Genomic DNA, 16530 nt, shown 5'->3' with positions numbered 1-16530 from the left:
TACATAAAGCAATGATTTTAACAATGCATAGTTGGGCTTGTAACTATATGGACATAATACTTATAATAATAAGCACAGAATAGCGGTAAGGAATGGAGGTATGCAAGAGTAAAGTTTTCATAACTTACTAGAATTATATTAGTATAAATCTGAACTTTGATAAGTTAAGATGCATATTGTAGGCTTCAGGGAAGTCACTAAAAAAACCCTCAAAAATATAATTACAATCATTAAAGAAATGAAAATTGTACACTAGAAAATATCCATATAGGACAAAAGGAGAGTAAAGGAGAAATAGAGAAACAAAGTAGTTATGAGCCATATAGAAAATGAAAAACAAAATAACAGACATAAGTCTAATCTTATCCATAATAATATTAAATAGGAATGGATTAAACAATTTAATCAAAAGGCAAAATTGACAAACTGGATTAAAAAAACATGATTCAACTATATTCTATTTACTGGAGATATACTTTATATTCAAAGATACAAGTAGGTTGAACATAAAAGATGGAAAAAGATGCAAATTGTAATCATAAGAGAGCAGGGGAGATCATTATTAGTATCAGACAAAATAGATTTCAAGACAAAAACAGTTACTAGAGATAAAGAGAGGAATTTTGTAGTGATAAAAAGGTCAGTTGAGTGGAAAGCATAACAATTATAAACATACATGCAGCTAACAACAGAGCCCCCAAATACGTGCAAAACCTGATGGAATCAAAGGGTGAAATAGAGAATCCAACAATAGTTGGAAACTTCAATATTTTCTCTCACTTATGGAAAGAATTACTAGGCAGAATATCAGCAATAGACTTGGAAAACACTATAGATCAACTAGACTTAATAGGGATCTATGGAAAACTTAACAGCAGCAGAATATACATTTTTTCAAGTGCACATGGAAATAGTGCATAATAGGCCATATGTATGCTATAAAACAAGTCTCGATAGATTTTAAAGGATTGAAATGATATAATGTATGTTCTCTGTAGTGGAATTTGATTAGAAATCAACAACAGAAAGAATTTTGGGAAATTCATGAATATGTGGAAGTTAAACGTACTCTTAAATAACAAATGAGTCAAAGAAGAAGCACAAAGGAAATTAGAAAATACTTTGAGATGAATGGAAGCAAAACTCTCATACCAAAACTTATGGGATACAGCTCAACCAGGGCTTTGAAGAAAATTTATAGCTATAAATACCTACATTAAAAACGAAAGATCTCAAATAATCCTAACCTTCCACCTTAGGAATCTATCAAAAGAAGAGCAAACTAACCCCAGGCAATCAGAAAAAAGGAAAATAATAAAGATTAAAGTGGAAATAAATGAAATAGAGAATATAAAAACAATAGAGAAAGTGAATGAAATAAAAAGTTAATTGTTTGAAAAGATCAACAAAATTGACCAAACAATACTTAGATTGACTAAGAAAAAAGAGAGAAGACTCAAAGTAGTGGAATCAAGAATGCAAGAAGGGGCATCACTACCAACCCTACAGATTGAAAAGGATTATAAGGGAATAAAATGAATAATTGTATGCTAACAAATTAGATAATTCAGACTAATTGAACAAATTCATAGAAAGACACAAACTACTGAAACTGACTCAAAAAGAAATAGAAAATCTGAATAGACCTATAAAAAAGTAAAGAGATTGAATTTGCAACTTAAAAACTTCCACAAAGAAAGTCCAGGTCCAGGTGGGTTTGTTGATGAGTAACAATGAAAAGTCAGTCCTCAGTATCTGTGGGTTTGGCATCCATGGATTCAACCAACTATGCACCAAATATATTATTTAAAAAACAAGTGATTGTCAGAGTCAATGCAATCACCATCAAAATACTAACATCATATTTCACAGATCTAGAAAAAAAATAATTCTAGGCTTTGTTTGCAACCAGAAAAGAGCCTGAATAGCCAAAGCAATCTTAAGCAAAAAGAACAAATCTGGAGGCATTACATTATCAGACTTCAAACTATACTATAAGGCTACAATAACTAAAACAGCATGGTATTGGCACAAAAATAGAGACATAGACCAATGGAACAGCACAGAAAACCCAGATATAAAACCATCCTCATATTGCCAACTGATCTTTGACAAAACAGACAACAATATACACGGGGGGAAAGAAGCCCTAGTCAATGAATGGTGCTGGGAAAATTGGATAGCCACATGCAGAAGAGTAAAACAGGATCCATGTCTCTCACCACTCAAAAAACTTAATTCAAGAGGATAAAAGACTAAAATGTAAGGCATGAAACCATAAGAATTCTAGAAGAAAATGTTGGAAAAACTCTTCTAGATATCAGCTTAGGCAAAGAATTTATTAAGAAGACTCCATTTCGATTTGCATTTTCCAGGTGAAAAAGAAAAAGAAGACTCCAGTGGTAATCATAGTAACAACAAAAATGAATAAATTGGACTTGATTAAATTAAAAAAGCTTCTGCACAGCTAAGGAAATAATCAACAGACCAAATAGACAACCTACAGAATAGGAGAAAATATTTGCATGTTATACGTCTGATAGAGGGCTAATAACAAAAATCCAAAAAGAACTCAAGCAAATCAGCAAGGAAAAAACAAACAACCCCATTAAAAAGTGGGCAAAAGACATGAACAGAAGCTTTTCAAAAAAAGATGGACAAATGGTCAATACACATATGAAAAAATTCTCAACATCACTAATTATCAGGGAAATGCAAATTAAAACCACAATGAGATCTCATCTTACTCTAGTTAGAATGGCTCTTATTAAAAAGTCCAAAACCAATAGATACTGACACGGATGCAGAGAGAAAGGAATGCTTTTAACTGTTGGTGGGTCTGCAAATTAGTACAACCTCTATGGAAAACAGTATAGAGATTCCTCAAAGAACTAAAAGTCGACCTACCATTTGATCCAGCAATCCCACTACTGGGTATTTACCCAAAGGAAAAGAAGTCATTTTATCAAAAAGACATCTGCACTCAAATGTTTATTCCAGCACAATTTACAATTGCAAAGATGTGGAATCAACCCAAGTGCCCATCAATTCATGAGTGGATTAACAAAATGTAGTATCTGTTTACCATGGAACACTACTCAGCCACGAAGAAGGATGAATTAAGGCCTTTTGTAACAATTTGGATGGAACTAGGGACCATTTTCCTAAGTGAAGTATCTAAAGAATAGGAAAACAAACACCACATGTACTCACTATTAAACTGGAACCAACTGATGAGCACACATATGCAGAGAGGGAAGTAAAACTCAGTGGCAATCAAGCAGGGGGCAAGGGGGAGGAGGGGATAGGTGAAAATCTACCTAAGTAGTACAATGCACACTCTCCGGGTAATGGGCACACTTGTAACCCTAACTCAAGCATAACAAAATTGATACATGTAACCAAAAACATTCATAGGCCTGTGAGCTTTTAAAATAATAAGAAAAATTAAAAATACAAATAAAAACTAACATGGTGTAACAACTATTTACATGGCATTCACACTGTAGTAGGTATTATAAGCACTCTAGAAATGATTTAAAGTATACAAGAGGATGTGCACAGGTTATATGCAAATAACGATGTCATATATCAGGGACTTGAGCATCTGCAGGTTTTGGTATCCATGGGGATCCTGAAACCAATCCCCCCGGAACCAAGGGATGACTGTGAAATGGTGAGTACAGTGTCTGGCACACAGTAAGTGCACAGTGAAGGTTACCTGTATTACTATCAATTTTCCATTGCGTGTCTTTCAAACTCTATGTTGTGCTTGTCTACCATGTCTTGTTTGATTGTGAACTTCTCAAGGGCACGGAATCTGTCTCATTCTTTGAATTCCAAGTGCCTAGCTTGGTGCCTGGCCAATGTCCTGACAGAAGTAGAGAGAAAATAATGTCAGAATTCAAAGGAAGACATGTTATATCCTACTTGGGGGAATCTGGAAAGGCTCATGGAAGAAGCCATGTCTGAGCTGGGCCTCAAAGGCTGGTAGGAGTTTGCCTGGAGTAATGGCTGGGAGATTCCTGGTGAAACCAAAGAAGGCTAACATGGATCGGGTGCCCAGGAAAGCTCAAGGAAAGAAGAATGCTCAAAACTTCTCAACACAGAAATCCCAGTGTGATCTTTCCATTGGGGAGGAAACACCTTGCTTTAAAACTTTCTGATAATTTTCTATTCCTTTTGTCTTAGACCACACCTTTACTTTGTGTTTCTTTGGAGACCCATTTCCCTCCATGTCTCCTGCTGAATTTCAGCAGCTGCTCATTTGCTGGTACTTCCAATGACCCTAAGAGGTATGTGCACTCACTGTCTCCATTTTAAAGATGGGGAAACTGAGGGCCAGTGAGGTTAAGAAATTGTCCAAGGGCTGCAGCTAGTGGGTGCTGGAGGTGGAATTTGAACTCAGGGCTCTGCTTCCAAGACCCGCAGTCTTTGAGGAGCTTCAACCGTAGTACCTGACTGCACTTTGCATTGGGTTTTGTGTCTGGTTCCACTTGTCCTCCTCTTCTGGAAAAAGTGTAAGCCACTAAAACTATGAAGTCAAAGATTTAAAGACTTGTTTCGATGCTGTACAGGGAAGGCAACTGCTCAGTTGTCCAGGACACAAGGCTCTCTCCAGGCCCAGCAAGGGCATCTCCCCGTCTGTCCTCCTGAGGTTGGACCTTGACACTGGTGTGCACATTCCAGGTTTTAAGCAGTGTCAAGGGGGTGGTGGCTGTTTGAGGGGAGGGTGGGACAGAGCACGGACATAGGGACCGTGTTGTCCACTCACATACCTGTATGTGAGCCCCTCCTGGAAAGGACAGAGCTGGCACATGAAGAGAAAGGTGGCCCTGGGGCCAGAGGTTGAGGCTACCCCTTCTCTTCCACCCTCCCCCCATAGCCAAACCATGACAGCAAACCCTGAGAATTCTAACTTTGAACTTGGCCGTCAAGGTAAATTTTTCAAGATAGAAGAAGAAAACATATTCTGTATAACTGTTTTGTGGCTTGACTATAACATTATAATACTTAGCTGCATGGTACGTGAGGCTCCATTTCTTCCCTGAGACCCTGCAAATGTTAGGGGACCTAGAGATTTCTCTACATATGCAGAAAAGTATAGTTTTGAGTCTTTTAAAAAATATATAGATGGTATCATAATTTATGTATTACTTAATAATGACTTCAGGAATTTTTCATGCCAGTACTTAGAGATCTACCTCATTTAAAAACACCATATAATACATCTTCATTATTTTTTCAGAACAGCTGGCCTTCTTCCCAAGACGTCTTCACTAAGGGGTATCTGTGTGCATGGACCGAGTGACACAGGCTCATTTCACAGAAACCTAGAGCCTGCTGGGCTGTGTGATTCACCCTCCGCTGACCAGCGCACGCCTCCCTCTCCCAGCGTCCGTCCGGCGGGTTTACAATCAGAGGTCAAATTCTAAGGAAGGAAGTGTGGGAGCTCAGAGCTGGGAGGCAACTCACCAGCTCTGCAAATTCTTCACAGATTAGCAACACATTCTCTTGCTGGCTCATTGTTGGGGAGTTGGGAAGGTTTTTCCTTTTTCTCTTCTGGTGAGGTAATGGCATCATTTTACACTTGCCTCTAATTGGAGCTCCCTCCCTTCCTCAGAGCTAATGGAGACTTTTCCAGGTCAGATGGGGGCTTAGTCATCTGTACCCCAGGCCCCTTCCTCTTCCTTTAATCTTTCCCAGGCTGGATTTGGTCTCTGAAACAATAGGAAATGACAAGCTCTATTTTTCTTTCCTTGAAAGGACTCGATCCATGGAGTCATGAGTTTGGAACAGAGAAAGTGTGGGGAATGAATGTGTACCCCAATCTCAAGTGACCAGCTTTCCTCTCTTTGTCCCGCCGGGTCCCTGCAGCCTGAGCTCACCATATTGCCAGGCAGTTCGCTTAAAAGCAGGAAGGCGGCATTTTCACCTGAAGATAAATTCCCAGTCGGATTTTCTGTTGGACCAAACCGAAAGAAATGCAATTAGGCAGTGAGCAATCTTCAGGGAAAGATTGGGAACCTTTCAAAAAAGGGCTCTGCTAGAAATAGTTTGTCAGGCCCTAGACATCCATTTGAACTGGTGACAGTCATTGCATCTTAAAGTGTCCGCGTGAGTCGGACACCACAGTAGCTTTCTGGGAGCGTCGATTTTAATTTCTCCGACAGAATGAAGCTGTAATTGGGTAAATTCCAAGATATTGAGATTAACTGGGCAGAGATTAGCTACCTTAAAATCAGGAGTAATCACTATTCCAAGAGTCAGAAGGCCAAGGTCTAAGGCCAGGCCCAGCCCACTCCTGGCTGTGGGTCCCTCACCTGCTCTGAGCGTGGCCTTGCACCTGGGGAAGGTGGAGGATGCTGTCCTTACAGCCAGGACGTCAGGCACGTTCCGTAGCCTGGAATACAGACCCCCCCCAGGTGCTCTCACACTTTTAGTCTTATTTCCTGTGGGGCCTCTTCACCTTTGCTGTCCCCTAGTCCCAAACATGCTGCTCCTGTTCCCTCCTCCTGGCCTATTGTGGCTGCTCCTTCTTCACCTTTGAAAATTCTGCTTACTTTTTGAGGCCCACGTTGCACACTGTCTCCAATATAGCCTCCCCAAGCCCATTTGGTGGAATCGTTGTCTCTGTGCTCCCAGGGCCACTTGGTTTGGCTATTTACTGTCATTCTGGCACTCTGTCTTATGACGCTAAAGCTCTGAAGGATGAAGAAGGGGCCTTTGCTGAGTTTGCCCACGGCTCAGCCAAGGGACGGAAGGGACCAAGGAGGGCCAGAGATGTGGTTCCTTCCCTGGGGGGCCCAGCAGCTCTGCCTGGGGACATGGGGAGGCAGAGCTCTGGCCTCAGGTTGCTCTGGGCTGTGCCTGGGTGCTGATGGCCTGCAGGGTCAGGAGAAAGGAGGCTCCTTTAGACTCTTCTAGGTAGTCACTCCTTCCTCAGGGGACAAAGGAAGGAGAGCAGCAGCAGCAGCAGCAGCAGCAGCAACAGCAGGGCCCAAAGACGTGATGGTGGCAGCAGCTGCCGCCACACCCAGCCAGGTTGTGTGCTGCAGAGCAAAGAGGAGCAGCGGGCTGAGGGTGGCCAGGGCAGGGGAGGGGACACAACTCCTGAGGTCGTGGCTCTGTGGGGGTCGCAGTCCACGGAGGTGAGTCTGCAGCCCGGGACGGGGTCCTGTGCCCCGAGGCTTCAGGGCTTGGAGACTAGGGACATGTGGCCCCCCCAGGAAGGGTAGCAGAGGTGGGGTAGGTGGCGCTGGAGTCCCACATTTCTGTGCCTGGGATTTTGAGATCTGATTACAGCCTTGGTTGGTGAGGCTGGGAAAACACCTGCTCCATTTTATCATGGAGATGGGCAGGTGTCTGTGTCTGACTTAACACACTGGCTCAGCATTGTCCAATGGAACTACCCACATCGTCCAAGATGGTAGCAACTGCCATGTGACTACTGAGCACTTGAAATGTGGCCAGTGCGAGTGAAGAGCTGACTTTTAAATTTTAGTAATAAATTTAAATTTAAATTTAAGTAACCGCATGCGGCTGGTGGCTCTGTCCTGGACAGCACAGGCCTGGATTGGCAGCATCTGCAATTAGCCATCTGGGTCAGCGGCCTCTCACGCATTCTCCAGGGCGCTTGGCTCTGCACCCACCCGGAGGGGGGAATGTTGATTTGAAAGTCTGGACGTGGTGGCCCGGATTATTAGCTGGTTTCCTGGATTCCCCCTACGTGGCTGACAGCTGTCATGGCTCTTTCCTGCCTCCTCTTTAGCTGTGGACCAGGGCAGCGTCCAGCCAACGGGGCCTTTGGTTCGAGTATTTAGGATTTAATCTCCGGGGCTACTCTCCAGTCTCGGGATGGAGTTTGGCCAACTCCACATTGGTGGTCAGGCTTACAATGGGCTTGTAAGCCCTGAATAGCCACAGTTCTGGGTCATAACTACCCTGCCAAATCTGAGCACAGCTTCTTAAGTCCGTGTGGGGGAGACCTGACAATGGACTTGGTTGCAGAATCCAAGGAAGTTCAGGGCCTGACACTTTCCTCTGAGCTCTGCGGATAAAATTATTTCTCCTCCGCAAATTCTTCTCCATAGCAGGGCTGAAGGAGGCCGCCTTGCTCTCGCCCTTAGGGGCTTGTTTTCACGATGCCTTTGAGTTTCGTAAAACGTCCTTAGTGTAGTCTAAATGGTGCAGCTTTAGCCACACGGATGCTGGATGCTGCCACTCAGGAGGAAGGAATCATTGATGATAAAAGCTTAGATGTACTGTTGTTCCTGTTATGTGTAAAGCACCATCACTCTCTAACACCACTAGGAAGTAGATGCTATTATTATGCCCATTTTACAGATGAGGAAGCTGAGGCATAGCTAGGTCAGCCCAAGATGGGGTCAGACCAAGTCAGAGCAGAAGCTGGGAGACAAAGCACAGTGGGCAAGGAAACCCCGAGTCCAGGGCTGGGCAGAGTCATGTCCAGTCTGGTCAATGTCAGTGTTCCAGGGGTCTGGGTTGAGGGGCAGGGAGTGGGGAGGAAGCAGTGGCACTTTTCAGGAGGTCCTGTGGGTAGACAACGTGGGATGATGAGACGCTTGCTCAGCTCCCCTGCCTGCTCTGCATGGAGCTTTGGTTCCCAGGTAACCTGGAGCAGGAACTGGTTTCCAGGGACTCAGGGAGAAGGGTGGGTGCAGATCGGAAGAGGACTCCCATGGGCATCCCTTCCCGAGACTCCCCAGACGCCGGGTGTATGAACAGCTGACTTTTCCTGACACCACCAGCTAGCGGGGAAGGTCCCTGATGTTCCTTCGTGTCTGGCTCCACCGGGGTTGTGGGCGGCACTGGCCAGCACTGTGGCCCGAGAGGGATGGGCACATTCCTCCGGTACACATCACACGGGATGCTGTCAGTCAGTTTCCTGAGACGGAGATTCTTGCAAGAGGGAGTTATTGAGGGAGTGCTCTCCGGAGAAGGTGGGGAGGGGCAATTCTCTGCTGAAGAGGACGGGTGTGGGCCGTTCACAGCCCCCCCACCCAGCAGCTGGGGGCCGGGTGCCTGGCCTGGGAACTGGGCACCAACATCATGCACTGCCCCATTTTTGAGGTCAACAGTGGCACTGCTTGCAGGCCCCCCAGAGCCTGCTTGGTCCCTGGGTGTGCACTGCTTCTCCCTGAAGCAAATGCCACCACGGCTACAAAACACCAGCCTTTAACAAGCTCGGGTGAATCCAGAGAACAGAATTTTGCAGCAGGCAGCTCAAGTATTAAAATTCAGCTCTAGCGGCACATAATTGAGGTAGTGATGGGCAAACCTCCCAATAAGTGCTGGCCTCTTTTCACAGGACTTCTGGGACCCCGCAGCTTGGAAACAGTAGGGGCTCTGTTGCACAGAGGAGCACAAAGCCAACAACCAGCAGCCCGAGTGAGCCCCGCACTCTCTGGGTGGACACCCCCCACCGCCCGGGAGCTTCCTCCTGGCCACCTCGGTCCATCAGCAACCCCTCATCCAAATCTGGTTTGGTCATTTTCCTCCTGGGCTCTGTGCCCAGCCAAACACAATCTCAGCAGGATCCTTCAGGCTCCTTCCATGAGAAGAACATGGCATTCTCCTTCTGGGCTCAGGAAATGCAAATAAATAACTCACTGTATTTGCTATTTGCACAGGCTGAAGACGGACCCTCGCCTTGGCAGGCCTGTCTCCCAGCTGCCCCCACGGGGATCCTCAGAGGGAGTGTGCATGTGTGTGTGTGTGTGTGTGTGTGTGTGCGCGCGCGTGTGCGTGTGCGTGCTGGGGGTTGATGGGGGGAATTGAGATAATGGAAAAAACCCACTGTGAGATTCAAGAAAAGCATCATGACTGAGGTTAATACAGGCACAACTCTTACTCCACCTGGTAAAGTGTCAGCCCCCATTGTTCCCTTTAGCCCCAAGAAGACAGTCATCAAAGAGATGGCATTTGTGTTCACAGAGAAGAAGATACTGCTTGGGAACTGGAAATAGAGACAGGCGCTCTGGGAGCTGGGACAACATCAAAATGCTCCCTGCTGAACTCAGGAAATGAAAGGACAAGGATTCTCTTTGATTAGAACAAAATCGTTATGAAGCAATTGGACAATGGAATTCACTTCATTCTCTGCTATGATCTAGAATAGATTTTTTTTTAATGAAAAGATTTAAAACACATCATCTCTAACCCCCTAAACTTTTCCCTATCCCTTGTACCATATATGGAGAACTGAGGTACGACACTTCTCTCACTCAGTCCCCACCCTCCCACCTGCAGGGTGTCGCGTAGGGAAGCTCACTTTGAAATTGGCAGACACGGGGGTGGAAGAGAAGACATCACTCTGACTCACCTCAGCTTCCTCTTTCTTCCCACTGAATGGGAAGCACAGAATTCCTCACTAGCTCCGTCTGTAGTTGCTGGTTTTTGCTGGTAAAATACCACACGTGAATGTTCACAGCAGCACTGTTCACAATAGCCAAAAGAAGCAAGCCAGATGTCCACCAGCTGACTACTGGATAAACAAATTGTGGTCTATCCACACAATGGAATATTATTTAGCCATACAAAGGAATGAAGTACTGACATATGCTAAAATGTGCATGAACCCTGAAGACAGTATGTTAAGTGAATTGAGGCAGTCACGAAAGACCACATATTGTGTGACCCCATTAATATGAACTACCCAGAACAGGTGACTCACAGAGACAGAAAGCAGATTGGTGGCTACCAGGGGCTGTGGGGAGGGAAGAATGGGGAGTGACTGCTTAATGGGTATGGGATTTCCTTTTGGGGTGATGAAAATGTTTTGGAACCAGATAGAGGTGGTGGTTGTGCAACACTGAGAATGGATTAAATGCCACTGAACTGTTCACTCTAACATGGTTAATTTATGTGGATTCCAACTCAATTTAAAAAAATTCTGCAGACCTTCTCCCCGATCCAGGCAGCTGGGCCTCTTCACCCCACACCCATCCTCCTCTGCATTCTGCCAACGGCCCTTCACCCTGAATGTCTATGGGACGAAGTGCCTTCTTGGTGCCTGGCACAGCTGGGGCTCCTGGGGGAGCAGCTCCGCGTTTCCTGACCACTCAGCACTGAGCCATCTCAGTGACGTGGGCCCCAGTGCTCAACCTGGCAGCCTTCAGCTTCCTGGTCTACGTATTTTTGCAGGGTTGAAGTGATGATGAAGGAAGATAAGGCCAGGAGAGCTCATTGGTAATAGGAATATGAGCTATAACTTGATCATTTTTATACTTCAAGCCCCACTGGAACAAAAAAGAAAAAAACCCTTTTATTCTATTCCACAGCTATAAGCCTCCCATCCACCAGGGGGCGCCTTCTAAGGGACCCCCATCATCGATCCTCCCATCAGGAATCTGTTTCCTTAACTCCGTTTTCTGCTGCTCCTTCCCCCACCCTCCCCTAGTGGGGTAGGACCCAATTTTTGCAGGGATTTGAAAACTAATTCCACGTGGTCGTTGCCTACAGGGCTGCCGAGTCCTCTGGTTGATGGCTTTTACCACAGAAGCTCTGCAGTTTAAAATCCTAAACCAGAAGTTGGCAAACTTTTTCTGTAAAAAGCAAGAAAGTAAATATTTTAGACATTACAGATCATACTTTATTTACAAAAACAGGTTGCGGGCCAGATCCATCCTGCTACCTTTTTTTTTTTTTTTTGTCCAGCCCTTAAGAATGGTTTTTACAATTTGAAATGGTCAAGTGGGAAAAAAAAATATGTGACGTGAAAATTAACTAAAATTGAACTTTCAATGTGCATAAATAAAGTTTTATTGGAACACAGCCATGTTCATCCATTATGTATTATCGGTGGCTGCTTTTGAGCTACAGTGGAAAGTTGCTAGATGTGGCAGAGAGGATATGACCCACAATGCCTAAAATATTCATCATCTCACCCTTTAAGAAAAATTTTGCTGATCTGTGTTCTAAACAAATAGTATTAGTGATTAAAATCACTCCTGAGCTCACATTTGCTGTCCTGAGTATCAACATAAATATTTTACAGATATATAAGCATCTTCTATTTACTCATCCATAAAATGAAGGTAACAGTAAAGCAGTTAAAATAGCACCTGGCATTATGAGTGCTCAATTAATGTGAATTCTAATAGTGTATAGACACAAATTCAAATAAATACAGAAAACAAAGACTCCTTCCCTCCTAATTTATTTTGGAATGTGCTGGAAACAATTTGAAACATCCCTTTAATAGCTTCCTGGCCTCACCAGGTTGGATGACATGACAAATTTTCCTTCATAGAAGGTACAAGTGAATCAGAACCGGAGGGGCATTATGGATCCTTCCCTCTTCAGAAAGTGCAATGGCATCAAGATGTGTCTGGTTTTCAGTAGAACTGGCCCATGTTTCTCGGGAGTGAGGTGTCCAAACCACTGTTCATCCATATTTCCTGAATGATTTGCTCCCGGCGCTCAATCCTTTCTGCCAGCTCTGCAGCCTCTGTGGAACTGTAGACAGGATATGAAGTCCTACAAAACCCTGACAGTTCTCCTGGAAAATCCGAGTCGGTGGAACCATCCTCCTCCTCTTCATCCTCGCTGTCCTCCTCGGCCTGGTCACTTCCTGGCACCAGGTGCTCCCTCCCCAGATGCAGCTCCCGGAAGTCCTTGGTGCAGGACACTCTGATGACCAAGGCACACAGTGTGAGGGCCAGGCCAATGCAAACACTGGACACAAACAGCAGGGCAGCTCTCTCAGGGTGGGCTGTGGGAGGAAGAGGACACGTCAGGAGCTGCGAGGAGCTGTCAGTTTTTATCAGTTCAAAGCCCCACAAAAACAAACGTCTGCCCGAGTAGATGGCTAACCAAGAACACCAGTCCAGCATCTTTGAGACCACCCACACCTAACTGATCATACATCCCCACTGACAGTTTTAAAGTTTTTGAGCATATACAGTGAATATATGTATGCATATGAGAACATACATAGCAGAGGGACTCAGGAGCCAGATCCCCTGCCAAGTTCAAACACAGATCTGCCACTCTCTAGCTGTGTGACTTTGGGCAAGTTACATAACCTCTCTGTGTCTTAGTTTCCTCATCTGTAAATTAAGGCTTACAGTACCTTCCTATTATAGAGATGTTATAATTAAATGAGTTAATTCCTGTAAATCTCTTAGAATACTCACTGACATATAGTAAATGCTCAATAAAAGTGTTAGCTATTAGTAGTAGGAAAGTAGATTATGAAAAATTAATTTATGTACAAAGTATCTGTCTGAACTTAATAATATAATAGATGTTAGCAAAGCTTAATTCCATTCTTTTTCTAGATTAAAAAATATAAATATTCAGTTGTCCCTCAGTATCCATGATGGATTGACTCCAGGACCCCCTGCCCCAACCCATGCACATCCTCCCCTATACTTTAATCTCTAGACTGCTTATAATACCTAATACAATGTAAGTAGTTGTTATGCTGTAAGGTTTAGGGAATAAAGACAAGGAAAAAAGTCTGTACATGTTTGGTACAGATGCAACCATTCATTTTTTAAAAAAAATATTTTCAATCTGCACTTGGTTGAATCCATGATACAGAACCCATAGATACAGAGGACCAAATGTAACATAAGATGTAAAAATAAAATATAATAAAATATAAAAAGACAATAAATGTAAATGTAATATAAAGTTCCAATAAGTTTTCCTGGATCCAAATGGACTGTCTGTATGATAATGATAGAAATACAAACAATGCTAGGAGGCGCCATGTGTCCTACCTATGTCCTTGCATCAGCCTGTGTGGGAAGGACTGTGCTGCTTTTCTCCTATCCTGACCCCCACGTTATGGTGTGTGCCCCTAAGGGTGTTACCTGCCCTATTCTGGGAAATAATGATCCATTTAACTCCCTCATAACATGGATCAGGAATTGACAAACTTTTCCGGTCAGTGGCCAGATACAGTAAGTATTTTAGGTTTTATGGGCCACACAGTCTTTTGTTACAAATATCTAACTCTGCTGTTGTAATGCACAAACAACCACAGGCAGCACATAAACCAAAAGGTATGGCTGTGTGCCAATAAAACTTTATTTATAGATGTGGCCCAAGGGCCAGTTTGCTGACCCTGATACAGATGCTCCAGCTGAGGCCCAGAGGGGAAGCCACTGCCTGAGGTCAGGTGGCCTCTTTGGGCAGATCCAGTCTTGGAACTCACGTTCTAGGTGGGCTCCCTGTGGGGCGCAGAGTTGGTGGCCCCTGCATTTTCTCAGTGCATCTCACCCGAATGGATCCTCCTTCCCTTTGATTCCAGGCAGATAAGGGAGACTGTTGTCTTCGCTGCCTTTGCCCCGCCCAGAGCTCCAGACTGGAGTTTCAAACCTCGAGGGCTGAGTGTCATGTACAGTCAAGGCACGGGCTGCTGTGACCTGCCTGGAGATGGAACTGGGACAGCTTATCTTCTTGAAACCTGAGACCTCCTCACTCGGCTTCCTTCACTTGCAGCTCAAGTCACTGGTGTTGTCACTGGACTCAGAAGTGTTGTTTTTTGTTGCAGCTGCCCCTGCTGGTACAATCCCATCACTCTCTTTAAGACACTGATGTCTTCATTCAAAATTTGTTTTGGCTGGGGGAGGGGCAGCAAGTCACGTTTGTAATGCTATTAATAACCAGACATTTTTCCTAAGGTCCAAGGTATTTAGCAAATTTGGTTGAATGCAGACAGGTACCCTTTGTGAGAGCAGCGGGGGCTCTGTTTATTTCTGGGGATGGTGGCAGAATGGGGATTTGGGGACACTGGCACTTGGGACAGTCATTAAATAGTAATGCATAAAATGACACCAAGACCGGAGGCTCTGACCCAACAGGGCAGGTCTTTTCTCCTTCTCCCCGCTGCAGATCAAAGCCTCAGCTCTCCTGACTTCACTCTCTCCTTCCTCTCCTTTCCTCTCCCTGCGGCAGCCCCTCTGCCCTCGATCTTCCGGCCACTGTCCCTCCAGACCCTCCTCTGCTGTGGCGCTCTCCTAGGGCTCTCAAGGCGACCGCTACTCAACTCCTCTTTGGAAAACAGAAGCCCTTGAGCCCGGCCGGCAGCGATGCCACCGCCTTCGAGGAGTGCTGCATGTGAGGAAACTGAACCCATCCGTTTATAACCTTTCCCAGCTATGTACGGTCAGGCCAGTTCCGGACTGGAACAATCGCATCCTGGCCGAGCCTGCGGGAGCAGTGATCACCCTCGCCTGGCGCTCTCCCCGCGGCCGTGTGCAGGCAGGGCCGGGTCCTCTGCGGACGGAGGTGGGTGCACAGTCGGGCTGCCACACACAGGCGGGTAACTACAGGCTCATTACTCTACCTCTCTTTTTATTTTTTAAGGACTCCAGGTGGACAGAATTAGATTAGCCATAACCCTTAGGACATGAGCCACTCTCTTCATCGGTCAATACATACATAGCCTCCTTTATGTTCATGTAGTTGGTGAATTACCTTTAATAACAAGCACCTGTGCTGTGAACGAGCACCCGCCTGGGAGCGAGGACCTTGACAACACCTGTGTCTAACCTGCACTTCCTCATGCCCTGGCCTCCCCATCAAGGTGACTAGCACCTAACTGCCATGGTCATTACTCCCCTGCTTGCCTTTTTATATAGTTGATTTTCTTTTTCTTTTCTTTTTTTTTTTTTTTTTTTTGAGACAGGCCCATCTACCCTGCCTGGCCATTATAATCTTTAAAAAACACACATCAAGTCACATCACTGGCCTACTTAAAATTCATAGATGGTCTTTCCTCTCTCATGGGCTAGAAATCAAGTCCTGATCACAGCCTGTGAAACTTGCTACCACCATCCCCAAGTTCAACCCCCAAGTCTTCCCTTTAGTCTCTGCCCCCTGCACGGGCCTCCCATTCCCCACATGTGTCAGATGCCTTCACGCCTTGGCGTTTCTGCATGTGCTCTTCTTTGGGCCTAGAAAGTTCTTTGCTCCCTGTTCATCCAGTCCTCCGTGCCTCCCCCTGCCTCAGCCTGGGCCAAGTCCCCCATCGTTGTTTAGTCTCAGAGCATCTTAAATGTCTCCTTCACAGCCCAACACACAGTTGTCACTAACTCGCTGAGTGTGTTTCATCCTTTCTCTCTCCATAGGACGTAAGCTCCCCAAGCGCAGGGCGTGGGACTGTCCTTGTCCTTCTCCAAAGCCCCCGTGCCCAGCGTGTATTGCGCAGATATTTGCTGAGTGCATGAAAGGAGGGGATCACGGATTTAAGCGCTAGGCTTGGTGCCCTGGGATGGGAACACCATAAAGTCAGTTCCCTTCCTTCCCCTCGCCCTCCCCTCCCGGCAGGTGAGCTTCTGGGTTCTGTGGCCAGGAGAGCATCTCTGGTTCGTGACACTCCAGGTGCCTCTTGGCTCAGTCGCCTCCTGCTAAGTGAGCACTGTCTGGGGCGTGTCCACATTGACTCCGCTGAGTTCCAGCGACCAAAGGCAGAGAACGTGGGCAGCTCTTGGCCAGCCCCTAGGAAAGAGGCTTCCTACTCATCCGAATTGACTAGTTTGAATTACAGAATCA

General features: G+C 45.3%; 1 protein-coding gene across 6 annotated transcripts in view; it reads right to left on the bottom strand.

Moving 5' to 3' along the window:
* Positions 1–12162: 12162 nt before the first annotated feature.
* Positions 12163–16530, bottom strand: part of EVA1C (eva-1 homolog C) — an 84591-nt gene continuing 80223 nt past the window's right edge. For all 6 annotated transcript variants that reach the window (XM_045540547.1, XM_045540546.1, XM_045540545.1 and 3 more), the window contains one exon: positions 12163–12736. In XM_045540547.1, the coding sequence (XP_045396503.1) occupies positions 12360–12736 (377 nt within the window). In that variant the 3' untranslated portion in view covers positions 12163–12359. The remainder of the gene's footprint in view (positions 12737–16530) is intronic.

This window comes from Lemur catta, chromosome 1, assembly GCF_020740605.2.
Source record: "Lemur catta isolate mLemCat1 chromosome 1, mLemCat1.pri, whole genome shotgun sequence".
Taxonomy (NCBI): domain Eukaryota; kingdom Metazoa; phylum Chordata; class Mammalia; order Primates; family Lemuridae; genus Lemur; species Lemur catta.
Note: the sequence above shows the minus strand (reverse complement) of the source record. Positions and strands in the feature narration are given on the sequence as shown.